The sequence below is a fragment of the Anomalospiza imberbis genome, chromosome 2 (assembly GCF_031753505.1).
Source record: "Anomalospiza imberbis isolate Cuckoo-Finch-1a 21T00152 chromosome 2, ASM3175350v1, whole genome shotgun sequence".
In the NCBI taxonomy this organism is placed as follows: Eukaryota; Metazoa; Chordata; class Aves; order Passeriformes; family Viduidae; genus Anomalospiza; species Anomalospiza imberbis.
The window spans coordinates 1,142,834-1,169,661 of NC_089682.1; the positions used below are offsets into that span (position 1 = coordinate 1,142,834).

Below are 26,828 nucleotides of genomic sequence, written 5' to 3' on the forward strand. Positions count from 1 at the left end.
CTGGAGCTTAATTAGAAAAAAAAATACACTGTGTGAAGCAGTGAGCTTTGCTGTTTGTGCTGGAGTTAATTAGAAAAAAAAATACACTGTGTGAAGCAGTGAGCTTTGCTGTTTGTGCTGGAGTGCAGAGATCTGATTGTAGTTGCACCTTTCCTGCTGTAGTTTGAGGTGAGCTGATAAGGCACTTATTAAAATACTTCACCCAGCTGAGATTGAATATTTAGGTATCTTGCATCACACTTGAGAATAAATTGCTTAAGGAGATTACGTTTTCTTACAGAGTTCTGTTCCTAAAGCAGACAAGGAGCTGAGTGTAACCCCCAGGTGTGTGCACAGGGTGAGTTTGGGAAGGTCAGTGGCTCCTGTCCCTGGGAAGGGACTGAGGAAGGGACAGCACCTGCGTAGCCTCATGTCACTGCTCCCTGTGTTTGGAGCCTGCCCATGCCCTGTGCAGGAATTGGGGTGGGGAAGGCTCTCAGGACTGTGGGGTTTGCCTCCCTCACTTGATTTTCTCTGCTCCACAGGCCCTGCTCGCCAGGAAGGGTTCCCTGGTTTGTTGGAGAGCCCCAGCTGCCTTCCTGCAGTGAGGATAAAGGTCTCTGAGCTGATGCTTCTCCCTGCTGACTTTGTCCTGACATCCTCGTGGATAAGCTCTGGGAGTCTCACTGTCTCCTCTCTGTCCTTGCCTCCTGTCCTCCTGGATACACAGAGTGATTAACTCATTTCTTCTTTCCTGTTCTCACTTCATATAAGGCTCTAACAACAGACCCTCTTCTGAAATGTCCCTTATCTTCATTTTAAAACATCTTTTAAAGAAACATCTCCTCCTCCTTTACCAAAGCAGACAATGGGTGCAGAAGGTAATGACATCCCATGGTTTGGAATCTTTAACACGGTGCTTCCAAAAATCCTGGTGGTGTGATAATCCTCCCAGAGTAAATTTCTACCTTGTGAATGACTTTAGCTCTTTAGAGAAGAAATTTTTGACTGTTGGATTAGTGACAAAATTAAAAGGGAATGTTGCCTCTTGGGTTCTTAATTTTTAAAGTGAGGTCCTGTTGGGCAGCAGAGGGGCCTCCATGACATCTCTGAGTGTCAGTGTAAAATAAAACAGAGGCTGCCATGGCTACATCTGAGCCTCTGAAACTGGCACTGCCACCACAAGTTCTTCTCAAGCCACGTTCCTAAATAAAAGTTGCTAGGATACCATAGTGGGATGCACAAATAACACTGAGCTTCAAAACAAATGTGTGAAACTTCATCTTCACTCACATTTCGATATAAAATGATTAAATATTATTTGACAGTAGCAGGCATGGCTTGTTCTGTTTACTGCTCCCACAGAAAGCTTTGTCCTGTTTGTGATGAATTCCTTCATCTGACAGTAGTGCCAGAATGTGTTACTTCAGGGGAGAAAAGGAGGTGACTCTTGGAGTGAGTTGCCATCGTGGTGAGTCCCTTGAGGTGGCCACAGTGTCACTGGGACTTCAGGCTGTGCTGATCAGCAGTGTGGGCTTAGTGGAGTGTGAATTTCTTAAGGGCCTTAAGATGAAGGAAGGCAGGGCTAGATGGGATTTTGGGAATTAGGAATTCCTCCCTGGGAGGGTAGGCAGGGGGTGGGATGGAATTCCCAGAGCAGCTGGGGCTGCCCCTGCATCCCAGGCAGTGCCCAAGGCCAGGTTGGACACTGGGGCTGGGAGCAAGTGGAAGGTGTCCCTGCCCTGGCAGGGGTGGGATGGGATGAGATTTAAAGGTCTCTCCCAACCCAAAGCATTCCATGATAATTTGCATCATACCCTTTATTTATCATGCTGCTGATTACATAGACTAATTTTTATTTATTGCAAAAGTGCAGATCCTGATTTTTAGATGTAAAGAGAATGTTCACAAGCTGGTTAATGAACAGTTTTTGACTGAAAAAAAAACCAACCAAACAAAAACCTGGGATGGAACAGAATTTATTTCTCTCTTTAGAAACAACAGGATGAGCTGCTCCTGTCCTGCAAAGCTTTTGCCTCTCACTGCTAGAGCTTTGTAGGGAAGCTTCTGTCCCCTCTTCCCAGCTGGAGTTGCTTCCATTGGCTGGCTGCAGGGTCATCAGTGGGGTGGGAATGTTGGGGCAGGGACATTTTAACCAGGGGCTGCCAATCTTTGCTCTCTTTGTGCCTCTGAGCTCCTGAGTCCTGCTCTCCTCAGCCTGGTACACATAGCACACAGTGAGTAGGGGCTCTCTTGGGTTTAAAATCATACCGGTTTAAAGTTTTAACGTTTTTAAATGTGATTTTTTTTTTTTTACTATTTTAAAAGTTAAAAGTTTTATTTTTTTTTTCAGAAAATCATGTTGTCTGTAGTTCAACTTATTACTGATAAAATTTGCCTTGAAAAGTGCTGTTTTGTGGCCACTGGCTCTGGGCACCACTGGCAATGCTCATTTAACTTCAAGGAGACAGCTGCCTGCTGTGTGATCAATGTTCTTCTACCTTACTATTATATTACTGTATTTACCTAATTCACCCCTTTGCTGTATCCCTCATTCTTTTATCTTTTCTTCTTGCTTGAGTTGTAATAGAAAAGAGTTGAGCAAAACATGGTTTCCCAAACATCTATACCATAACTGATCATTTTTAGCCTAGCCTGAGCTTTTTTATTGCAAGCAATCATGGAGTTGATTAGCTGATAATTGAGGTGATTAGTTGATAGCAAACAACTCAGTGTTAATTTCCTGTGTTTTGTCCTTCTATCCACGTTTATTTTGATTTTATTCTGTCGGGGTGTTTTGCCTAATGCAGATATTTTGCCTCATCAGGGCAGCTTTAGTCAAGTCAAGCTGTAGCAGCTGATGTGAGGGAAAGGCACATCCCTGCCTCATCTGAAAATCTGCTTTGGATCATTTTTGCTTTTCCCTTAGAAATCCCCTGGATTTTGTTTGGTTTTTTTTTTTCTGGTTTTCTAAGATATATTTTGTGTTGTCATCCCTCTTGCCCTCGTGCTCAGGGGGGCTCTGAGCTCACCCGGGCCCTGGCCACGTGCGGGTCAGTGACCGGCTGTGTGAAGAGGGTGACCCTGGTTGTGTGTGTGTGCTGGGATTACATCAGGGGCACTCGTGGCTCCTTTTGTCCTGAGCTCTTCTCTGGGCTCTGTTCCTCCCCCCAGCAGTGGGAGAATGGGAGCTGACCCCTGCAGCCAGGCTGGGAGAGCTGGGGGTGCTCAGCTGGAGAGGAGAAGCTCCAGGGAGAGCTCAGAGCCCCTGCCAGGGCCTGAAGGGGCTCCAGGAGAGCTGGAGAGGGACTGGGGACAAGGCCTGGAGGGACAGGAGCCAGGGAATGGCTCCCACTGCCAGAGGGCAGGGCTGGATGGGAGATTGGGAATTGGGAATTGTTCCCTGGCAGGGTGGGCAGGGGCTGGGATGGAATTCCCAGAGCAGCTGGGGCTGCCCCTGGATCCCTGGCAGTGCCCAAGGCCAGGCTGGACACTGGGGCTGGAGCAGCCTGGCACAGTGGGAGGTGTCCCTGCCATGGTAGGCCGGTTGGAATGGGATGAGCTTTAATGTCCCTCCCAACCGAAACCAAACTATTATTTTAGCTCCAAGTAAGGACATACATAATTACTTTATAAATTACGTCCTGCCTTTCTTTCTTTACTGTTTTTCTGAATTCTAGTGGATTTTGTCAGTGCAAGTGAACTCTTCCATCAGTAAATATGTGGAGAGTACACACAGCAGTAAATCTCAGGGAGCCCAGGCTTCCAGAGCTGCTCAGAGAACACGTTGTACTTTTGCTGTGAGCCCCACGTGCGTAAGCTGGGTGTGCACACCCAGGTGATGACGTGGTCACCCATGCTCCCACTCCCACTGGCCAGCAGCATGCCCATGTGTTTGTCCACACCTCACTGGAATGGGAGAGTGGAGTGGATACCCCATTCTACCTTGTGTGAGTGAGCTTTTTTAATTCCACCTCTTGCTGGCCTCGTGGTTGTTCTCTCCAAAGAAAGCCAGAGCTGGAAGTTACTTCCTTGTCTCATTGCTCGGAGCCTTTCCTTTCCATGAGGTGTTCAGAGATTTTCAGTCATTGCCTCTAAAATCTCTTTAGTGGTATGGATATTCTCACTTCAGTCAGAGAGAAAAAGAGAGATTAGAGAATTATTTACATTCTTTCCCAACTGTTTCCCAGGCTCTTGCCTGGTTAGAAAAACCCTCTCTTTTTCTCTCTGACTGAACTGAGGATATCCACAGAGTGGCCCCATCCAGCTACAAACACTCTGTTCATACAGTGGGTGCATCAGAAGAGCTTTGACCTTTGCAGGTTTGGATTCTCCAAGGAATTGTTGCTCAGTGAGGCTGTGGACTCCCCATCCCTGACCCAGGCCAGGTTGGGCACTGGGGCTGGAGCAGCCTGGGACAATGGGAGGTGTCCCTGCCATGGCAGGGTGACACTGGGTGGGTTTAAAGTCCCTTCCAACCCAAAGCATCCTGGGAGTCTGTGATTCTCTAGGCTGCAAATCCCAGCCTGGTCACTCAGCAGGGTTTTTCCCTCTATCCCAGATTTCTGTATAAGTGGGAGCAGTTTCCAGTCAGACCCAGGATGGTTTTTCCTGACGGGTTCCTGCCGTGCTCGGGGTCAGCTCAGCCTTGGAGGTTTAGTGTGTATCACTGATGAGTTCAGTGTGTATCTGATGAAGTTCAGCACTTCATGGTCCCTGCAGCTCTTGCTTTCCCCACCTCCCCCAGCTAATTCCAGCTGTTTTCCTTTGTCCTGCTTTCCTGCAGGGCCATGGCTGAGCGGGTGCTGGTGGTCGGCAGCGGGGGCAGGGAGCACGCCCTGGCCTGGAAGTTGGCCCAGTCCCCCCACGTCAAACACGTGTTTGTGGCTCCAGGAAATGCAGGCACAGCCGAGCACGGGAAAATCTCCAATTCAGGTAAAACCAAAAAAATACCAATTTTAAATTTGGTCATCCAACCAGCATGTTGTTGAGCCGAAATCACAGCTGGTAGTGTGAAAGGATGATGATGATGATAATGAAATAATGATGATTGTGGTGGTTTTAGTTTGAAACTGGGTGGAAATATTAATTTTTGTGTAGTGGTTTTGGTTCACTAATTTAAGATTTTTTTTTTTAATTTTAGGATTTATTGGTTAATGTGTATAACTACAATCCTATAAAAAATTTAAACAAAAAATAATCCTATACCCCCCCAAAAAATCTCTATTCCCAAAAATAAAAATAATTTTTAAAATAAATAATAAAACCTTTTACCTTTAGCCAACTCATCTTTAAAACAATACCCCATAAATCAACATAACCCATAAACAAACTGATGATGGATGATGATGATGGATTACCATTTTTTAAGGTTTTGGGCATGTGAATAGATTTTAGATGTAGTTAAGAAGGAAAAAAAAGTATCTGAACAAAGCCTTGTGTAAGTTGTGTAATTAATTTTATAAGATCCCAAGTGTGAAGTCTCATTCTTTAGGTTTGGGTTTGGAGGATTCAGCCAGAGCTGTTCCTCTGGGAATCCAGCTCAGGATAGTTGCTGTGGTTGCCACCTAAATTCCCTCTTGTGCTCTCAGAAGTGTGTTGAAACCCCCTGATCCCCACAGCCTGTGACAAAAACACTCTGTGAGCATAAATTCATGCCTTTGCCTTAGTGACCTTAAGAAATCAAGGTTATCTTCAAATATTTCTCTGTGTACTGCCTGCTTGGTTGGAGCTCTTGGTTTAACATATTAAGGTCTGACTGGCTGTAATTGAGACTTTTCCCAGTTACTAATTTTGAGAAATCAAGCTTCAGATGTTGCAAATTGAGCATCCAGAATTTGGAGCTGCATTTCAAAAAAGCCTGGTCTGGGGTGCTGACACCCAGGGGACCAGTCCAGACCACAGAGATTCCTGTGTCCTTTACACAACAGATCCTGATTTAGGGGCTTTAACCTGCCTAAAACTTCAGTTTTCCCTTCAGAACATGTGACAAGGTGTGGAGTTCAAGTGAGCACAGGATGCATGTTCATATCCATATGATATGATGGCTATGAATATTATATGACTGTGATCCATATTCAGATCAGACACATCCATTTTCTGCACTTGTGCTGGTGTGGGAGTAGCTTTGTGTGTCGCTGTCTCACGTGGAAACGTGAGTGCTGCCAGGTTTGGTACAGCAGGTAATTATTGAATAGAATTCCCTTGGAATGCTTAATTACAAGCTTTTGAAACAACTTTGTCCTGAATTTCTTTGTCCAGTCACAGCATCGTGAGTGAGCTCCTCACTCCAGTTTTTTTTGCTCTGTTTGACCTCTGAGGAGAGGCCTGGAAAGAAGAGCTTGACAAGATCAGAAAGTCAAAAAATCCCCTTTACCCTTGTGCTAAATGGGGTCAGTGCCAGGCTGCAGGGCCTGTGGAATGGAAATTCAAGTAGTTCTTTTCAAGCTGTGCCTTTTTAACCCCCCCCCCCTTGGTTTTTTTCTCTCTTTCATCTCATAAAAAACATTGCACCAGCAGTGGAAAATGCTTGATCTTGAGCCAGGTCTATGAAATTTCCATGTGGAATAAATGGTTTAGTTCTGCACATGGGCTCACCTGTGCCTTGGGAGTGAAATCTTCACCACCCCAGGAAGAACCTAGAATTTATGAAGAGTTTGACTTATATGGGTTTTTAAGGAAAGAATTTGTCTCACCTGTTCAGGAATTCCAGTGCTGTCACTGGGGCCTTGATTTAACTCAGGGTGGAAAATGGGGAATTGCCTTACAGGAGCACATGAGCCCTGTTATGTTGTGTGGGCATCAATACCTGGGATATCTGGGAATATCTGGGGAATTCCTTCCCTGGTTTCTGGGGGATTTTTGGTATAATCAAGATTTTGCTCTGAAAGTTCATCCTCCCTTTGTGGGTCATGGAATTGCTTTTAATTAGGATTGCAGCTCTGGGTCTTGGGTGATTACTGAAACGTGAGAAAGTGAGCTGAAAATTACAAACAACCTTAAATCTTTCAAACTTTGTACTCAAGTGAGAAAAAAACTTGTGGTTGATCTGAGCTGGTAATTGTTTCCAGCAATAAAGTGGTATTTCGTTTGGGTGCCTAAATACAGGTTTATATTTAATTTAGGTGGATTATCAGAGCAGTTTTGGTGCAGAAGCCCAGACAATGGCTTGCTGAATGAATAGGTGTGTCTGTGAATGGACTTCACCATCCTGACACCTCCTTCTGTCACATTTTACCTCTCAGTGGAGCTTGTGCTCTGAAATTTAGGCTCCACCCTTGAAAGCCTTGGGCCAGGGTCCTCCTGTTTGAAGCAGTCAGACACAGCTACAAAAATGTCCTTTTTCAGTCAACAACCCAAGAAAAATGGCATTTGGGAGGAAAGTTAAATCATGGATAAACAACAGGATTTGTTCCTTCCTGTTTGTTGTTAGGACATTTCTCCATCGTGTAAATCTTGTGCCACACTCACTGTTCATATCATGAGATCAGACCTGCAGCAAGAAAGCTGGGGTCACTTCCAGGCCCTCTCCTTCCCCTGCTCTGAGAGGGACAGGAGTGTCTGGAGTGCCAGGACAAGGGGGAATGGCTTCCCACTGCCAGAGGGCAGGGTTGGATGGGATATCGGGCAGGAATTGTTCCCTGTATGGAGGAGGCCCTGGCACAGGTGTGTTGTGCTTTTGGGTGAGCCAGAAGTCAACTGGCACCAGCTGCGCATGGGAGTCAAATGCCTTTGTTGGTGGAACAAAATAATTGGGCTGTTAAACAGGTGCCAAGGAGGTGATTTTTATTTGTGTTCTGTCTGGGTGTTCCCCCACCCCACCTGAATAGGGTAAATCGATAACCAAAATGTAGATTCTGTTGTGGAATCAGGAAATCTTATGGGAAGGAGTTGTTCCCTGGCAGGGTGGGCAGGGGCTGGGATGGAATTCCCAGAGCAGCTGGGGCTGCCCCTGGATCCCTGGCAGTGCCCAGGGCCAGGTTGGACACTGGGGCTGGGAGCACCTGGGACAGTGGGAGGTGTCCCTGCCATGGCAGGGGTGGCACTGGGTGGGCTCTGAGGTCCTTCCCAGCCCAATCCAGTCTGGAATTCAATGATTCTGTGAATTTATTCATCCAGGGTAGGGGGAGCACAGTGGGACTGACCAAAATCCTGTCATCCCCTTCTTCTCTCATCACACTCCAGAAACTGGCTGGAGGAGACCACCAGCTCCCAGTGTATTGCCATGTCCCAAGGGAAAGGACAAGAGAAAATGGCCCTAAATTACACCAGGGGAGGTCAGGTTGGAGATTGGAATCAATTTTTCCCTGCCAGAGTGGCCAGGCCTTAGAAGGAGCTGCCCAGGGAGTGGTGGAGTCACTGTCTCTGGCAGTGTCCTAAAGGTGTCTGGGTGTGGCCCTTGGGGACAGGCTTTGGGGTGATGCTGGGGTGGCACTGGGTGATCCTGAAGCGCTCCTCCAGCCCTGGTGATCCTGGGATTCTGTGCCCCCTTTGCCAGCACCGTGCCCTGGTGTGTGCAGTCTCCTCCCTGCACAAGCAGCCAATCCACACTGGGCTCCTCTCTTTTCTGGCTCTCTGGCTCTGTGTTCCCCTCCTCTGCAGACCTTGGCTTTATTTATTCGTGATAAACCAGGGGAATTGCAGGGCCTTTTGCGTAACTTTTGGATCATGGGATCGACATTATTGTCTTTGGTGCAGGACGTTTGTTTTGTTTGCACAGTTTGGGGCATTCCAAGTGTCATCACACTGAATGTTTGGTTTTGGAAAGATAATGGTTGTAACAGCCCAAGCCCACATATCCTCAGCCATAATGACAGCACACATAATGTAAAACATAATGTAAAAAAAAAAAAAGTTCTGATTCCCCTTGCTTTCAGAGGGCTCAGTTTAGTGCAGTTTTTAGGTAGCCCTACAGACAGAAAGAAAAAAAAGAAAAAAGATGAGTTGGAATTCTACCACCAGCCATTTGTTTCATCCCCAACACCCTCCTGTCACCAGGATCATGAAACCAGAGAATTGTGGGATGGTTTGGGTTGGAAGGGACCTTAAAGCCCACCCAGTGCCACCCTTGCCATGAGCAGGGACACCTTCCACTGTCCCAGGCTGCTCCAAGCCCCATCCAGCCTGGTCTTACCTCTGTAAAGCGCCATAGTGACCCTCCTTAGGGAGGAGACTCACTGGAAAGAAATTGTATTTTTTTCCTTTGGGGTTTTTTGTTTTCTTGGATCTTTGTGATGCTGCTTATGCTGGCAAACAGGGTGTCCCTAGGGGTCAGACCAGTTTGCTGGCTGGCAGCCCAGGGGATCCCAGAGCTTTTTTCCCCCACTCTCAGGAGCAAGGTGGGTTGACAGGGCTGTGGAGGAGGGGAGGGGTCTGGAGGGGCCCCCCGAGGTCCCGGGGTCAGCTCAGCCTGGAGCAGCCTGAGGTCAGAGCTCCCCGGGGCTGCAGCTCCTCCCGAGGGCAGCGCAGGGACAGCTCCGATCTCTGCTCTGGGACAGGGACAGCACCCAGGGAGCGCCGGGGGCTGGGCCAGGGCACCTCAGGCTGGAGAGCAGGGAAAGGTTCTTCCCCAGAGGGGGCTGGCACTGCCCAGGCTCCCCAGGGAATGGGCACGGCCCCGAGGCTGCCAGAGCTCCAGGAGCCTTTGGACAGCGCTGCCAGGGATGCCCAGGTGGGGTTGTGGGGGTCTGGGCAGGGCAGGGCTGGCACTGGGGGATCCCTGGGGGTCCCTCCCAGCTCAGGATGTTCCATGGTTCTGTGATTTATGACTCTGACAGTGGGTGTCCAACCAGAGCCTTTGCCTGGGGTTTGGGGCTGTGTTTTGGGTGAGTCTCTGTCAGTGTGGGCCTCACTCCTCCAGGTTCCCAGTGACCTGGCAGCCCAGAAGGGGAGGCTGGTGATGCTCTGTGATAACTCAGTGCTGAGGAGCACCTCTGGATGGGATTTTTCCCTGTTTTGTGTCTCCAACAGCTGTTCCAGTCAGTGACCACGCTGCTGTTGCCCAGTTCTGCAGGGACCAGGACATCAGGCTGGTGGTGGTCGGTCCTGAGGTTCCTCTTGCTGCTGGTAAGAGACACAAGGTGGAAATCACAGCCTTCAGCATTTAGGAAGAAAAGTAAATTTTAGTCCTCATCTGTGCATCACTCAGCAGTGTCTCCAGTCTGAATGAAAACAGAAAGGGATTTCCCTGAAATCCAGAGATGTGCCGAGGTGAAAAGGAATTTCTGAAGGGTAGTGTGTGAGCAAGAAAGCCAGTTTTGGTTTTCCTATGGAGTTTTCATGTTTTGAAATGATTATAATTTGAATCTTGGTAACAAAAACTAATTATAAACATGCTGGTAGTTTTTCTGCTTAAACCTTTTGGCATCTTCACCACAGACTCATGTTGACTTTTAGCTCAAAGGTGTCATAAACCGAGGTGGGATTGTCATCCCTTCCCAAACCCAGTGCATCCTGGGGGCCTGCAGTGGTGCAGGGTTACTGCTCCTGGTTCCACTGAGGAAAACAGGCACTGCAGTCACAGATGACTTCTGTTCCTGGCATTCTTGCTCCAAGGAATCAGTGCAGCCCTGGGCTGGCTGGCCTGACCCCCACAAAGCATTTGGAGACTTATAACATGTTTTGTGTTTAGGAATTGTGGATGACTTGACAGCAGCTGGGATCAAGTGTTTTGGCCCCACAGCAAAGGCAGCTCAGCTGGAGTCCAGTAAGAGCTTTACCAAAGCCTTTCTGGATCGTCACGAGATCCCCACTGCCAGATGGAAATCCTTCACTGATCCCAAAGCAGCATGTGCCTTTATCAACAGGTACAATTCTGGGCATTTTAGACATATTCTGACTGGCAGAGTGCTGACAGAGTCCAAACCAATCAATGATTGCTCAGGTATCCATACCTTTGGGGTAGAACTTCTGTAAAGGTTTCAAAGGATTGCCTACCATGACTCTCTCAAACTGCAGCAAGTCTGAGAAAAATGGTTCCTCCTGCTCTAAAATGGAATGCAAGTTCACTTCTTTACAGGAGAATGTAGGACAAGCTGGTTTTTTCCTGTCATTCTGCCTGCTGGGGAAAGGCAGGGAGCAGCTCAGAGCCATCTGTGCTGGCTTCTTATCCCTTTTCTCCACCAAAAAAACCTGGAGAATTACTCAGCAACTGATGATCTGCTCATCACAGTGCAAGCCAGGTGACCCCAGATGGTACAAGAGTAAATTCCCAAATGGGAAGCAGTAATGAACAGTCAGGAAATTCCCTTCTGGGGAAAAGAAGCAGGAACCTTTCTCAGGCAGAGCATAACGAGAGGAGCCTGGTGTGATCGGTGTGTTATTCAATAAGGTTGCCATGAAACTGAGAAGTACTTTGATTTTTCAACTCTTGAAATGTTCAAAACGTCCTTGCAAGGACTGTTGATGCTGACTGTGTGTCCTGTGCCTTGGCAGTGCCACCTTCCCTGCTTTGGTTGTCAAAGCCAGTGGCCTGGCAGCTGGCAAAGGAGTCATCGTGGCTTCGACCAAGGAGCAGGCCTGCAAAGCTGTCACTGAAATCATGCAGGTGAGAAGGAATGTCTCACACCAAATCAGCTCTTCACCGCCTCAGAGCACCACAGATGTTCCTTACTTCATGTAATAGGAGCGTGGCTGTAAGACATCAAACCTTTTACCCTTTTATTTGGCCAGCTGTGAAACTGTTGTATTTATGGCTTGAGGCACAGTTCCTGTAGGCTGAAATAAAACCATTCTTCATGAAAACCCACCCTTATTTCACTTATTTATATATGCAATTCCTTTTTTTTTTCCCGCTGTATGAGACTCCTGCAATCCCACAGGTCCCACAGTGCAGGAGGTGCCCCTCAGGGATTGAGGTGGATCTTTACAAGCACCATTAGGACCAAGCACAGCACTTCAGTGTGTAATCACATTCTGCTGGGATTATTTCAAGTGAAGTTCACACTGAGGAAGGATATTCCACAAATGTATTTGGAGCATCAAGATTTGAAGTGAGGCCAAGTGAAGTAATTTTATCTGTCCAGTGCCAGTGAGGAGCACAGAGCTGAGGCTCCCAGCTCAGGCCCTCAGCTGGTGTCAGCAGCACAGCACCCTGAAATTCCATGGAGCTCTGCTGATCCACGGGACACATTCTGTGACACACTTGTGCTTCAGGAGTCAGCGCATGGGTGCTGCAGTCATTCTGGGGGTCTACGGTCACTGCACAATTCATGTCTGAACAGGGCCCGATGTCTTCTACAAAAAACCTGCGAGTTAGAGATTTCCAGCGACCCCCAAAATCACCTTGGCAGTGTGGGCTGGTTGTTCTTAATTTCTTAATTATCCAGAATATGCAGTCAGTGTTCAAACATTGCACTGGCATATGAGAATCCTGCTCCCTTCCTATGTGTTGTATAAAATTGCACTTTTTTATCCAGTGAAAGTGCAGACTGGAGACTTGGCTGCCACTGCTGTTGGGGTGAATTTCAGAAGTCAGAGCATGAGGAATTGCTCATTAACCACAAACCACCTCTGCCATTTGAAAGTATTTACTAATGAACCCTGCATTTATTTAAGAATAAAGAGAGAAGAGGAGTAGGGATTTCACCACTGCTGACATCCCTGGGGGGAGAATGGATTCATCATCTCAAACCTGTGCTGCATTTTCGGCTGTATTAAAAATACGTATTCATTGTTGCATTTTCAGTAGTTTAAAACTGAAACAGAACTAAAGAGATTTTGTTTCACTCTAGGATAAGAGTTTTGGCACAGCTGGGGAAACTGTTGTTGTTGAAGAACTTCTTGAAGGAGAAGAAATTTCTGTAAGTGCATCTCACTGTAACACTTTGGGTCTAAATTGTTTGGGATTCACTAAGTGCCTTCACCTACAGAGTGGAGGATTTTATCAGTTAAATTTAAACCATTCTCTGCTTATAAATAAAATAGTATTGGTTAGAGACAGCTGTGTGGCTTATTTTGGATCCTTGCTGGTTTTAGAATTAGCATTGTAAAATGGTTTTGAGTACTGCTCCCATTAGTCCAACATTACCCAGTTTGAGTGCACAGCATCATCCAGTTCCAGAAGATGCCAGCAGCCTTGTTATTCTGAAGATACTGAGGATAAAAACAACTGCTATCGAAATAATTTATAAATATTTCACAAGTAAATAGCTTTATCAGCAAGGAAAAGAAGTCTTGAAAGGAATGTAATGCCTTCCTTCTGGGGCAGGGGCTGGGAGGGGAAAGGAAAAAGTAATTTCCATCATTCAGTATTTTAATTTTTTAAAAACTTTTTTAGTGTTTCTCTTCAGTGCAACTGCTGATGGTATCATTTTTCTAGGTTATATTGATTTCTGAAGGAAGGTCACACAAAATGAGTCCCTTGCTTCCTGAGGAAAAGGCAAATGCTTTGAACCCCACCATTTATTTTATCAGGGAGGCAGAGTTCATCCTCTTAAATATCCATTTGTCACACTGAAAATCAACTCTGTTTGCACTAATTGCACTTTAATTTTGACCATAGCCAGGACTTTTAACTCTTGTCCTTGTTCCAGTGCCTGTGTTTCAGTGATGGTGTCACCATTGCTCCCATGCCCCCCGCCCAGGACCACAAGAGGCTGATGGATGGAGATGAGGGCCCCAACACAGGAGGGATGGGAGCTTATTCCCCAGCTCCTCAGGTGAGGAAGGATTGATAAGGAAGGGAAAAGGGACTGATGAGGATGTTTCACTCCAGCTGTCCCCGACAGCCTGTGGGAATGTTTAATTCCAGCATGAGGAGCAGCAGGGAATGGGCTCTGCTGCATGGAAGGAGCTGCCTAAAGCAGACGTGGCCAAGTAAAACCCCAGCTCCACTCATTTCTCTGGAGAGGAGGTATCTCCACTGAATCACTTGGAATTATAAAGTAGGCAGTGTTATGTCTGCAACCTTGTATTTGATTGGGATTTAAGTGTTGTGAGATGCTGCTCATCAGAACCAAGGGCCTAAACCCACAGTTTTGCTTTGTGCCAAACAAAGCTAATGGTGAATTTTGCCTGTGGCTTGAGGTAGTTTGGGGTTTGTTTGATAGGGAACTTCTATTGGCAGAAATAGAGAGAAGAACATTCCTAGCTTTCCATTGGAGTGAGCAAGAGACTATCCAAGAATTCTGCTTGGCTCTCAAAAACACAAAACCAAGCCCTCCATTTTTACAAACACTGGTTTCTAATCCTTTTTTATTAGGTTTCCAAAGATTTGCTGCAGAAGATAAGAGAGACTGTTCTTCAGAAGACTGTCGATGGCATGAGGAAAGAAGGTGTCCCCTATTTGGGTACGTACAAAACTCTGGGATTTTTAATCATAAGGAGAACAACCTTTCATTTTGCTTTTTCCTCTTTGTAGCCTAACTCACACTGGAGGTTAAGGGAAACAGCTTTGGTTTATTAAGAACTGGGTTTGGTACCAGAGCCTTGATTCAGAGTCCATGGAAATCAACAGAGGTCATGAACAGGGGATAATTCCTCAAGTGAGGAGGAACAGAAAGGAAAATATTCCAAAATTAGCTGTAAAATTGTGAAAACTACTTCTGCCTGATTTCTTTTTACCATTTCTCAAATACACTGAGCACAGGTGGCAGCCTTTTAAACCCTGTTATCAACAGATTCAAAACAAGTGAGTTCCTGAGAGATCTTTTTGTATCATTTTTCGTTCCAGGTGTGCTTTATGCTGGATTAATGCTCACCAAAGATGGGCCTAAAGTTCTGGAATTTAACTGCAGATTTGGTGACCCAGAGTGTCAGGTGAGTTATTTTGTACAATTTGGCATTATGGGAGGAGTAAAATCTGTGACCATTTACCAATGTTGTTAATCATATTTGGGGTGAATAATCAGAATTTTAAATCACCAAGACTTAAAATATTTGGGTTGTTTGTTCAAGGCAGAAGGTCTGTTAGGAAATTGTTCCATTCCATTCCAGCGGGCATTTCAGTAGGCTGGACTCAAGTCTGGGCTTTGCAAAGGTCAGCTTGAGACAAGCTCAGCACTTCCCTGTCTTCTCTGGAATGGATTCTGGATTTTTCCTTGCTCCCTGTTGACAAGTGGAACAAAACTCTTAATTTCTATTCTTCAGAACAAATAAAGTTCTTTGTCCTCACCCTTTCCTTTCCATATGCAGCAATTCTTTTACCCACAGAAATTCTCTCTTCAAGGACGAGCATTTTTAAGGGCTCTCAGGTTACACACTGCATGTCTGATGTGTGAAAGTACAATACGTGGGCATATTTAATGCTGCTTTTACAGCTGCACTGGTGTCTTTTCAAGGCCAGGGAAGACAATGACCTCGTTTGATTTGCTGCTCTGTGTTTCTGCAGGTGATTCTGCCCCTGCTGAGGAGTGACCTGTACGAGGTTATGCAGGCAGTGATCAACAGGAGGTTGGCCAGCTCCATGCCAGCCTGGAAAGAGGACAGTGCAGCTGTGACTGTGGTCATGGCTAGTCAAGGCTATCCAGGGACATATCCCAAGGGTTTGGAAATAACAGGTAAACAGAGCAGGAGGAGCTGCAGGAGGCTCATCCTCCCCCGGCCTCTCCCTCTTCTCTCCTGCTGCATGAAGGTGAATCACTGGAGCTGAGATTCATAGAAACCCTGGTTCTGGTTCAGCGAGAGCAGCTGAATTTTCACACATCTCAGTTTATTTTGGTGTATTTTCAGTCCTCCACGCCGTTGTTATTTGATATTGGCACAGCATTGATATTTAATACCTGCTGCAGTCAGGTGGTTCTGATCAGGGTTCTTGGGTCACGCTGATGCTGACGTTTTGTGCTCTGGGGGCCACCGAGGCATAAAACCCCAGCTGGAGTCAGCTGTCAGCTAAACACCTCTTCCCACGTCCCTGAGCACACAGGTAGACTTGTCTCTCCTCCAGAGGTATTTTTTACAGATTTATTCCCATTTCCCAGCAGGATCACTCTGACTTTGACTGTGGTTTTCAGACACGAAGTGCTCGATCTCTCGGCATTGAGAACATTCTAACCAACAGCCGATGTTTTTCACAACACCCACAGGGCTTGCTAAGGCCAAGCAGCTGGGCCTGGAGGTGTTCCACGCAGGCACAGCCCTGAAGGATGGCAGGGTGGTGACCAGTGGGGGCAGAGTGCTCACAGTCACGGCCATCAAGGAGGACCTGCCCACGGCGCTGCAGGAGGCCAACCTGGGAGTGGCTGCCATCCACTTCCAGGGGGCCATCTACAGGAGGGACATTGGCTACCGGGCCATAGCCTTCCTCAGGCAATCCAGGTAGATATTCCAAATCCCTGAAGTGGGCATAACGGGGGTGAAAAGGATCTAAGCACATCCCTGGTTGATGTTAATAACTGGTGTTGATGTTCTGTGGAGCTCCTGACAAGTTTTAACCCCATCCTTGTACTCAGCCTCAGCAAGACCAGCCAAGGGAGGAATATTTTGAATGCCTGATCCGTGTTTTTATTCTCCTAAATCTGAGTTAAACTACAGTGACAAGCACACAGGAATGACCTGTGTTGCTGCAGTTGTTAGGCCTGGTTTAGGGAAGGCCAACTTCTGTTTCTTGGACTTTGGATCACAGCTTTTGCTCTGGGTTTGTTTCGGATCACAGCTTTTGCTCTGGGTTTGTCTTGTCCAGAAGTCTGATATTTAATGATATTAAATGTGGTCCCAGCCCCAACCTGCCAGAGCTCCGGGAGTGTTTGGACAGCACTGCCAGGGATGCCCAGGGTGGGATTTTTGGGGTGTCTGTGCGGGGCCAGGGCTTGGACTGCATGATACCTGTGTGTTCCTTCCAGCTCAGGAGAGTCTGTGATTTTATGTATTAACAAAGTTCAAGCTGGCTTATTGGTTCTTTTTTAGCTTTTAGAAATGGTTAAAATTACCTTGAACCCCCTACCTTGTTGGGATTTACATTTTACTGGCACAGCTGCCTAACAGCAGGGTAGGACTCATCACTTCTTTCCATTCTCATTCCTTTAATTGGCACAGTATTTACTGTAAGACTCTGGAGATCATATGGGTGTGGGGTTTGTTTTGTTTTTTAATAGCAGGGAGTCCTGTTGTCTCTTTAATGTTCCTGAAAGCTTCTTGCAGTTTTTAAACTCATCTTTACCTAGTAAGAAACTGCTCTGCTCCAGTGAGCTCCCAACATACCTTTTCCCAAGGGGTTATTTTGTAGGCTGGGAAGCACTTCAGTGACAGTTCTGTTGCTGCTGGCAGTGTATCCTGATTAGTATTTTGTAAAATTATGATCAATAAACTTCCTAAAAGAACAAGGGTGTTGGTATTTAGTCTTCTTTCTCTCTCAAGTGCTCTGCATCTGTTGACGAATTGATGTGACAGGGTGGAACTGGGATTTGTAGCATTAAAAAAAAAAAAACAGGTCAGTGAGGCAAGAGGAGACACTTGGAGCAGTTCCCTCCCACACCGAGTTCCTGGGCCACAGCCAGCAGGGCTCCTGCCTGGAATGCCTGCCTGGAGGATCCCTGCCTGCACAGGGAGGCTCCTGGGGGCTCTTTGCAGTCGGTGCCTGGGCCACGGCCCTGGAGGCTGCTCACCTTCTCCTGAAGGGGCACAAGAGGGATGCTTCAGTCCCAGAACCCCAGACTGGGCTGGGTTGGAAAGGAGCTTAAAGCTCATCCTGATCCTGCCATGGGCAGGGACACCTTCCACTCTCCCAGGGTGCTCCAAGCCCCAGTGTCCCCTTTGGACTCTGTGAAGGAAGGGGGATGGCTCTGGAAGTCAGGACTCGCCTCCTCTTGGCAGCCTGGCAGGATTCAGTCCTGAGGCATTTCACCTCAGGAAAATAGCCAGAATGCTTTATAAAAAGTATTCCAGAAAATTCAAAGAATTAAAGACCCATTTAAAGGATCAAAGCGGATAGCAAAAAAAAAAAAAAAAAAAAATCTAATGAATTTGAAATACTCCTAAAAACATGGTGCAATTCTGGTGGACATTTATCATATTCAGACTGAAAGGGGCTGACTTTGATCTCTGGTTGTTGCAGGCTAATATTTCCTTGAGTCTTATTCACAGCCTGAACAGCTGCCTGGGGTAATGCTTGTCTTCTTGCCAGTTTTTGGGCAGGGGTATGCTGTGAGTGCAGGCACCTTTGGATTCTCCTGGCAACATTTCTCCTGGGCCAGTTCTTCTGGCACTTGAAGTCTTATCAATTCCAGATATTCCAGCAATGATCTTCACAACAGAAATACCTTTGATCCTAAAAAACCCTCCCACATCTTACAATAAGTTTTAATAGGTAGAGTACAAAAATATTTACTCCATTTAGTGCAGTTGTAGGCATTTGTGTCTGACTTTTTCAATGTTTGAATTCTTGACCTGGTTCCTGGGATGGGTTTTGTGGATTAACTGATTTTTTTTTGTTTTGTTTTTTTTTTTTTGTTCAGCTGAGTCAAATTTAAATGGGTTTCAGTTGTTTTGTTGTATTTGTCCTTGTTAATCAACACCCTTAGAATTTAAACTTCAGGCTGAATCCCATCCATAGGAGAGAGAAAACAGGGATGGATCTAAAATAGGGATGCACCTGGTTCAGGCCATTGACAGCCTGGGAATAACAACTGCTGAACTGGCACAAGCTGTGTTTGCTGCAGTGAAAAGTCATTATAAAGTCCCTGTCCCCAGAAAGGAAAGGTCCTTCTGTAAATAAGAGCTGGTGCTTCGTGTCCCCAGGGAGCTGTGGGGACACACAGGTGACACCAGTTTGTACCAGTGTGCTGATCTTACATAAACCCCACCCAGAGCTTACATCTTCTAGATTCCTGAGCCCCACCTTAGGAAGCTGGGTCTTTGGATGGAAATGCATTTTATATTCTTTAACAGAAAGCCCATTGAAGTAAGAAAGAGGCATGGCTGCTTCTGCGGTGGGATCATTGCAGTGATAAGGAGAGGCAACCCTTAAGCTGCAGCTGTAAAACCCTGGAAGCATCCTGGGGGTTATTGATTCATCTGAGACTTGTGGGTGGAAAAATGACTTGAGCTTAGCCCTGCTCTGACCCAGTTGTGCATTTTTGTGCTTGGTTTGGTTTGGAGCTTTCCCACTGACACCTCAAGGCCTGGAGGTTGCACTCAGAGCTCTGGGCTGGGGACAGGGTGGGGTTCAGTCACAGCTTGGATTCCATGGGCTGTGTGGATTCAAACCTTGCAAAATCAGGTCTATGCTGCCTATCCCACCTCGTTGTCAGGGGTTTGGTTCTTGTTTTATTTTGGGATTTGGCTGTATGGTCCCAATGCTCTGATAACACCTTCAAAACTCTGGAATTATCCGCGTACCGCTCCTGGCAGCGCCTCCTCAGACAGCAGGATGGGGTTCTGCACAGTTCATCCACTCAGGGATGTAAGGAAGTAAATCTTATTTGAAAATACATTCAGTAATCAGCTGCCATCCCATTTTCCCCCACTCTTCCAGAGGCCTGACTTACAAGAACAGTGGGGTGGACATTGAAGCAGGGAACACTTTGGTGCAGAAGATCAAACCCTTTGCTGCAGCCACATCAAGGTCAGGTAAGACAAGAACCTTCTGCCCCTGCTTTGGTCACTTCTTGGCAGTGAGGTTTACCAGTTGATCTTGATAAAAAGCTCATATTTATGTGTCCTGCCTGTTTCTAGATGACACAAGAAAACCTGTGGTAAGCAAATGCCTGTGATTTTATTCCAAATGCACAGCTTTTAATCCCCAAATGGCTCTAAACTCCATCTCGTGAATGCCAGGAGTGTTAGAGGGCACAGTTCAGCACTGTGTCAGGATAAATGCAAGCAAAAATTTCACCGTTAAGTACTGAGTTTGATCCCATGGATTATTATTTTCTGCACAGTGAACTCCATCATTTGGGGGGATGAACGTTTAGAAAGGTTTTGAGATGTAGAATTCCTGAGACAGATGTGGAACACACCTCTTTTGCTTGGTTGAATCAGCATGGATTCATCCTTGTTCTTGGGGTTCAGGCACATCTTGCTCTAGCAAGTCCTTGTGATTCTTTGGACAGATTTAAAATATTCATTAACGAATTGCCCTTCTATTTCAAATTAACTGAGAACCTTCTAATGAAGTCAGGTATACATGGAGGGAAAAATACAGATTTTTCTCACACCAGTACAACAATCTTACCACAATTTCTCCCGTGTTTCACAGTGCAAGGGGGAAATCTGTCAGTTACAGAATTATTGACCGCTCAGTCACAAAGTTGGGGATTTTTAGGCTTAGGCTAATGATAAATTAAAAAGACAAAGCCAACCTAAGCAGATTAGGAGCTACTCAGTGTAGAGCTTCTAAATGGCAGAGAAAAGTTTCCTGGTGACAAAGCAAAGTGGTGCTGCCAAACCTTGGAGAGAATTTGTGGTGGAGATGCTGGAGAAGCCCCTGGGAGTAAAGCTGGGCTGTTTCTCTTGTTTCCTGGCTGGCAGGCTGCAATGCAGAGCTTGGAGGGTTTGCTGGGCTCTTTGACCTGAAAGCAGCTGGTTACAGAGATCCCATCCTGGTGTCTGGAACCGACGGCGTCGGCACCAAACTCAAGGTAAGGTGGAAATCCATGGCAAAGAAGGAAAAGCAGCACAGAAGGGAAAATGTCCTATCAGAAAACAGCAGTTGTCTTGTAAAAATACCTACTGGTCTTTCTGAAAAGGGGATGGAAACTGAAATTGCCCTTCTTCAGGCAAAATAATTAAATACCTGTAAATAGCCAGAAGTTGATATGATAATATCATCTATCAGAAGTTGATATGATAATATCATCAGTAAATATCAGAAATTGGTAAGATGCCTAAAATAACTGGGTTTTAAATATTAGGAATATAATCAGGAATTTTGTTTCACAAAGGCAGCATCTCCACCCTCAGAAAAGATTAATTGATGGGGAAAAACATTTAATCCCACGTTTGCTGTTGTGTTTGGGCTGCAAGGAAGCCCTTTTGCAGCACAGTTTCCTTCTCAGTGCCTTTTGGATTTGCCAGTGGAGACAGGAATGATTCCTGCAGAGAGTTAGGAGATGATAATAATCAAAGCTGCTCCTCAGAGAACACCAGGAGGGATTTTGGTCCATTGCTCGCAGACTCCGCTCCTGATTTCAGTCCCTTCCAGACCCTGCCTGGTGTTCCAGGGGCCCAGAGCTGATCCCAGGCTTCTCCCCGTGTCTTGCAGATTGCACAGGAGTGCCAGAAACACGACAGCATCGGGCAGGACCTGGTGGCCATGTGTGTCAATGACATCCTGGCCCAGGGAGCTGAGCCCCTCTTCTTCCTGGACTATTTTGCCTGCGGCAAACTCGACGTGGAAGTGGCTCAGGGCGTCATTGCAGGAATTGCTGATGCTTGCAGGAAAGCTGGATGTGCTCTTTTGGGTAGGAACGCTTCTCAGGGGGATGTGAGAAACCTTCTGCGAGGTCTTTTAGTTGGTTTTAATGTAGTTGGCTTCCTACTCTGTGGAAGAATCTGGGAGGAGTGAAAAAGCAAAGTGCTCCGTGTCTTTGCTTTCAGGGAACTTAATCTGAATCAGTGGAATTTAATCTTAATCAGTGGAAGGAATCAGTACTTTTAAAGTTTAGGTTAAATTTAGATTAGGTTCAGTTACAGATTTAGGTTAGATGTTGAGAAAAGGTTCTGTGCTTTTTTCCAGTTTTTTGGGGAAGTTAGGAACACAAGTCCTTTCTCAGTGGGTGTCATTATGGGTCTGTTTATAAGCTTTGGACAAGAAGCTCTTTATACCCTGGTTTACTCTTTTCCTGCATGAACTGTTGGTCAGCTTTATGTTTGTTTTAAGGTGTTCTCTACATTTATCAAATATAATCACCCCATTCATGCTGCAGCAAGGTCTGTGTTAGGTGAGACCTTGTGATGAAACCACCAAAATGTCAAGATTTTATTTCCAGTTCAAGACTTTCAAACTCCGCAGGCCCTTCTGCAAGAGCTGAACCTTCAGCTCAACAAATTTAACTCATCACCCCCTGATAGTGAGGGGGTGAGGGCTCATCTCTTCCCTGGTTTTTTTGCACAATTAACTGTGGATTTACGTGGTGGGTGGCCAAGCACTTCTCCCCATTTTGCCTTTTGGCTTCTCCATCCTCCATTTGATCCAGCCCTTATTAAATACAGCTGAAATACCAGGACTGAAAAAAGCAGGTGAAGCTGGAGCATAGGGCAGGGAGTGAAAAGTGGGAAGAGGGGAGAAAAAGGCAGGATTTTACCCAGAGCAGCTGGGGCTGCCCCTGGATCCCTGGCAGTGCCCAAGGCCAGGCTGGACACTGGGGCTGGAGCAGCCTGGCACAGTGGGAGGTGTCCCTGCCAGGGTGGAATGAAATGAAATTTAAAATCCCTTCCAACCCAAACCATTCTGGGGTTCTATGATTAAAGCCAGGCTTTTTCAGCGCCTTTTTGCTGTGTTTTTGTTCCCCAGGAGGAGAAACGGCCGAGATGCCGGGGATGTATCCCCCCGGCGAGTACGACCTGGCCGGCTTTGCCGTGGGCGCCGTGGAGCGAGGGCAGATGCTGCCCCAGCTGGACAGGATCACTGAGGGGGACGTGGTCATTGGGGTGGCATCTTCTGGGGTCCACAGCAACGGCTTCAGCCTCGTCAGGAAGATCGTGGAGAAGTCCTCCCTGGATTTCTCCTCCCGCGTCGGTGTCTCCGGGGATCAGACACTGGGTACTGCTTCCTCCTGTGCCTCCCAACAGCTGGCACAGTTATTTTGTCTGGGCCTTTCAAACTTTTCTCGGGCACAAAGAAGAAAATCATTCCATCTTTAGCGTGTTTTCATCTTCTTCTTTTCCTGGGAGTCACGTGTGCAGGAAAGGAAAAGGGAGGGGGATGAATAATTAATTGTGGGCTAAAAAAGTAAAAAAAGGTAGAAATTTGTGTTTCTCTCTAGTACAATGCTCATTACTATCCAAATTGCTATTTTGAGATTTCCCCCATTTTGTATTGATTCCCATTTCTTTCCATGCTTTTTCCCTCTCCCCTGGGCAGGAGAACTCCTGTTAACCCCAACCAAACTCTACAGCAAGACTCTGCTGCCTGTGCTGCGCTCGGGCCACGTCAAAGCCTACGCCCACATCACTGGAGGGGGCCTGCTGGAAAACATCCCCAGAGTTCTCCCAGAGTCCTTTGGTGTCGTTTTAGGTGAGAGAGAAGGAAAGCTGTGGGAAAATCCTCACGTTAATGTGGATAGCTGGGGAAGCCTGTGGCCACACCAGCTGATTTGTGCTGTAGGAGCTGGACTTGTCTGTCTGGAAATGTTTGAGTTTTTCCTTGTACCTGAACCAGAGCCAGTCAAAACTCTTTGTGGTGGAAAGACTGCTCCCCATTGAATTCCCTCCTCTGGTGGTGTTTGGGATTGGATTTCTTAGGACACTTGCAAAAAGAAAACAACCTTACCAGCAATCCCAAGTCAGCTGTCACCATTTGCAGTTCCCTATGAAATTACTGCTAATTAAATGATATTCATGAAGTTTTCAATTAGCATTCAGAGGTGGTTGGTTGTGAGCTCAGTGACAGCTCCTGCTGTTTGGCTTCATTAATCCTCAGCACTCTCCCCTCAGGTGTGCTGGAAAGGGGTTTCACTGCTGGGGAAGGTGAGGCATGGAAAGGGAAATGGCTGGCACAGGTTGTGAGAGCTCACGGGGTTGTACAATAAAATAAGGAATTAACAGTAATTCTGAACTCAAGAACTGCACATAAATAATTTTCCATTTGTCCACTGATAAATATTTATGTGTATATGCACCTCTGCTCTGGAGCCAGGCTGGGAGAGCTGGGAATGTTCACCTGGAGAGGAGAAGCTCCAGGGAGAGCTCAGAGCCCCTGCCAGGGCCTGAAGGGGCTCCAGGAGAGCTGGAGAGGGACTGGGGACAAGGCCTGGAGGGACAGGAGCCAGGGAATGGCTCCCACTGCCAGAGGGCAGGGCTGGATGGGAGATTGGGAATTGGGAATTGTTCCCTGGCAGGGTGGGCAGGGGCTGGGATGGAATTCCCAGAGCAGCTGGGGCTGCCCCTGGATCCCTGGCAGTGCCCAAGGCCAGGCTGGACACTGGGGCTGGGAGCAGCCTGGGACAGTGGGAGGTGTCCCTGCCCTGGCAGGGGTGGCACTGGGTGGGCTCTGAGGTCCCTCCCAACACAAACCTGTCTGGGATTACATGAATCTGTAGAAATTGTGATAGAATAATTTTAAAAGAGAACATGGCAAGAAAGAAATTTCCTGTCCTTGGAATTCCTTTCCAGTGCCTTGTCCAGAAGCATTTTTATGCTGCTGTAAATTATCCTCACCTGGTTGGAACTGGGGCAGTGGGGGATTTTTGTGACAGATTTTGCCTCTTTAATACACAATAATTGAAGTCCCTTGGTAGCAATTTCCACTCTTGATCTGTATTTTCAATTCTCTTCAGATGCTCTCACCTGGAAGATCCCTGAAATCTTTTGCTGGCTCCACAAGGAAGGGAACCTCTCTGAGGAGGAGATGGCTCGGACCTTCAACTGTGGGGTTGGAGCAGTGCTGGTGGTTCAGAAGGACGTGGCCCAGCAGGTCCTCAGGGACATCCAGGGACACGAGACCGCCTGGCTCATCGGCAAAGTGGTCTCCCTGCAAAAAGGTGATGGAGCTTGATTTTCCTTGGGGGGAAAATAATCAGAAAGAAAGAGCTGAGGGAAATTCCCTTGTTTGTGAGTCTTCACCATGTGAAAACCTCTTCACTGTCACTTCCCTGACTTTTTTGTGGGGGTATTGAACTGACAGTTCATTAATGTCTTCCATGGGTGCTTTTCTGCTCTCTCTGTTTCTCCCTTTACTGAGACTTTGTTTTGCTGGTTTTTGGGTTTTTCTTTGTACCTGCTCAGGCTCTGACAACGTTAAAGTCCTCAATCTCCATCGGGCCCTGCAAGCAAACAGGTCCCTGTGTGTGCACAGCCATATCCAGGGCAAGATCCAGACAGGCAAAATGAAGGTTGCTGTCCTCATCTCTGGAACAGGTGAGTTCTGCTCTTTGCTGCAGTGGAAACCAGACAGTGGAGAAGGGAACTTCAGCTTGGATTTAAAATCCCTGCAGTTCTCCATGGGCTCTCTGGTAGGCTTCTAGCAGGCAGGAGCGGTGTTGTGCCTGGGTTGATGTCAGTCACAAACCTCTTTTAACCTCTGCTGCAAACTGAATTGCATCTGTGTTCAGTTCATCCCCAAACCTGTGGGATGTGTCCAGATTCAGGCTCCCACTCTGGTGCCCTGTAGGAACAGCAGCATCATTTCACAGAGAGATCAGAATTTCTTCTTGCCATGTAGGCACTCCAGCTATTCTATTTCCAGTATTCCCAATCACTAAGACCACCAATCCAGTGCTATAAATTACAGTTTCCAAGTGCAGCTGCCAGGAAAGGCCTTCAGCTGTCTGAATCAGCTCCCAGCAAGATCAATTAAAAAAGGATTAATGTTTCATCAGAGATGTTTGGTTTGGTCTCCCCCACAGTGCTGCTTATTTAAAGCCTCTTCCAGCTGTTCTTTCTATTTATTCTCAGTATCCCTGAGTTATTTTCTCTCCCCCAGGCACAAACCTGGAAGCTCTCATAAACAGCACGAAGAAAGACACCAGCTATGCACAGATAGTTCTGGTTATCTCCAACAAACCTGGTGTGGAGGGGCTGAGGAAAGCTGAGAGAGCTGGGATTCCTACAAGGGTGAGCATTTCCTTTTTGTAATTAGCCACCATTGGCTGGGACTCCAGCAGGAAGGTGCTGATGAGTTTTATGGGGTAGCACATGGGCTGAGAGGGAGCCTTGGCTTTTCTTTTTTGGTCTGTTGTGAACTTGTGCCTAGGGGAGAAGTAGCTGATGGCAAAATCCTTCCTTTTCTCCTGCTCTGACAGCAATCCTGATGCTTTGGGGACAGTTGTTACATTAAACCAGCATAAAACTTTCAGTTACAGCTTAAACTTTGTCAATTGTTTGACTGTAGGGCAACTGGACTGAAGTACCAACCTATTTATGTGAGTTTAATTTAAAAATCACCTGGTGGTTCATTTGAATGGACTGGAGAGGTCACACTCAGTGCGACCTTCCTCTGACTCCCTGGATGCTGCCTCAGGCTCTCCAGAATCATTCCCAGTGCTCCCTGAGCTTCCATGGATCTTGTGTGCCTTGCCTTTGTGTTGCAGATCTGAAATGATCCTGTTGTCACTTAGAAACCTTTTACAGACGCTTTGCACTGCTGAATACAGACACAGGGAAATTGGGGCCCAGAGCTTTGCTCCTTGAATAGTGCTGGGATCTGTGCTGCTGCTCCAGCTCCTCCTTGGGAGGAGACAAAGGGCACAAGGGAAGTGTGGTGTGAAGAACAAACAGAATCACAGGCACAGACTGGCTTGGCTGGGAAAGGACCTGAAAATCCATCCAGTGCCAACCCCAAGGTTTTTATCAGGAAAAAAACAGTGTGGGAGAGCTGATGGCCCTGGGGGCTCAGCTGTGGAGGGAGGGGGGGGACAGGCACAGGGGCAGAGGCTGCTTCAGCCCAGGGCTGGGCTGGGCTCTGCTCCCAGTGCCTGCTGTCCCTGTCACCTGAGCAGCCCCGGCATTTCCCAAAGCACCCCCGGGGCCCTGGTGGCCATTAACAGGTGCTTCTCTTGAAGACTGGGTGCTCTAAGTTAGGTAGTGCTGCCTTCTTCCTGCCTAAATTAGGGGATATGTCCTGGATGGAAAACACACAACTCAGCCTGGGAGAGCTGAGGGTGCTCACCCGGAGAAGGGAAAGCTCCAGAGCTCCTGCCAGGGCCTGAAGGGGCTCCAGGAGAGCTGGAGAGGGACTGGGGACAAGGCCTGGAGGGACAGGAGCCAGGGAATGGCTCCCACTGCCAGAGGGCAGGGCTGGATGGGAGACTGGGAAT

At 47.0% G+C, this 26,828-nt stretch overlaps 1 protein-coding gene across 2 annotated transcripts in view; it reads left to right on the forward strand.

Annotated features, from left to right (window-relative positions):
• The first annotated feature begins 281 nt into the window (after nt 1-281).
• Nucleotides 282-26,828, forward strand: part of GART (phosphoribosylglycinamide formyltransferase, phosphoribosylglycinamide synthetase, phosphoribosylaminoimidazole synthetase) — a 31,185-nt gene continuing 4,638 nt past the window's right edge. Inside the window, exons 1-20 of one of the 2 annotated variants that reach the window (XM_068179479.1) lie at nt 282-337; nt 525-595; nt 4,766-4,914; nt 9,949-10,044; nt 10,610-10,784; nt 11,413-11,524; nt 12,711-12,779; nt 13,512-13,637; nt 14,180-14,267; nt 14,651-14,736; nt 15,308-15,476; nt 16,002-16,233; nt 19,388-19,482; nt 20,383-20,492; nt 21,116-21,314; nt 22,367-22,615; nt 22,937-23,089; nt 24,351-24,554; nt 24,799-24,930; nt 25,496-25,626. In XM_068179479.1, coding sequence (XP_068035580.1) covers nt 4,770-4,914; nt 9,949-10,044; nt 10,610-10,784; nt 11,413-11,524; nt 12,711-12,779; nt 13,512-13,637; nt 14,180-14,267; nt 14,651-14,736; nt 15,308-15,476; nt 16,002-16,233; nt 19,388-19,482; nt 20,383-20,492; nt 21,116-21,314; nt 22,367-22,615; nt 22,937-23,089; nt 24,351-24,554; nt 24,799-24,930; nt 25,496-25,626 — 2,571 coding nt within the window. In that variant the 5' untranslated portion in view covers nt 282-337; nt 525-595; nt 4,766-4,769. Of the gene's footprint in view, nt 338-524; nt 596-2,071; nt 2,217-4,765; nt 4,915-9,948; nt 10,045-10,609; nt 10,785-11,412; nt 11,525-12,710; nt 12,780-13,511; nt 13,638-14,179; nt 14,268-14,650; nt 14,737-15,307; nt 15,477-16,001; nt 16,234-19,387; nt 19,483-20,382; nt 20,493-21,115; nt 21,315-22,366; nt 22,616-22,936; nt 23,090-24,350; nt 24,555-24,798; nt 24,931-25,495; nt 25,627-26,828 lie in introns of those variants that run through there. The other variant, XM_068179477.1, reaches the window with a different exon arrangement.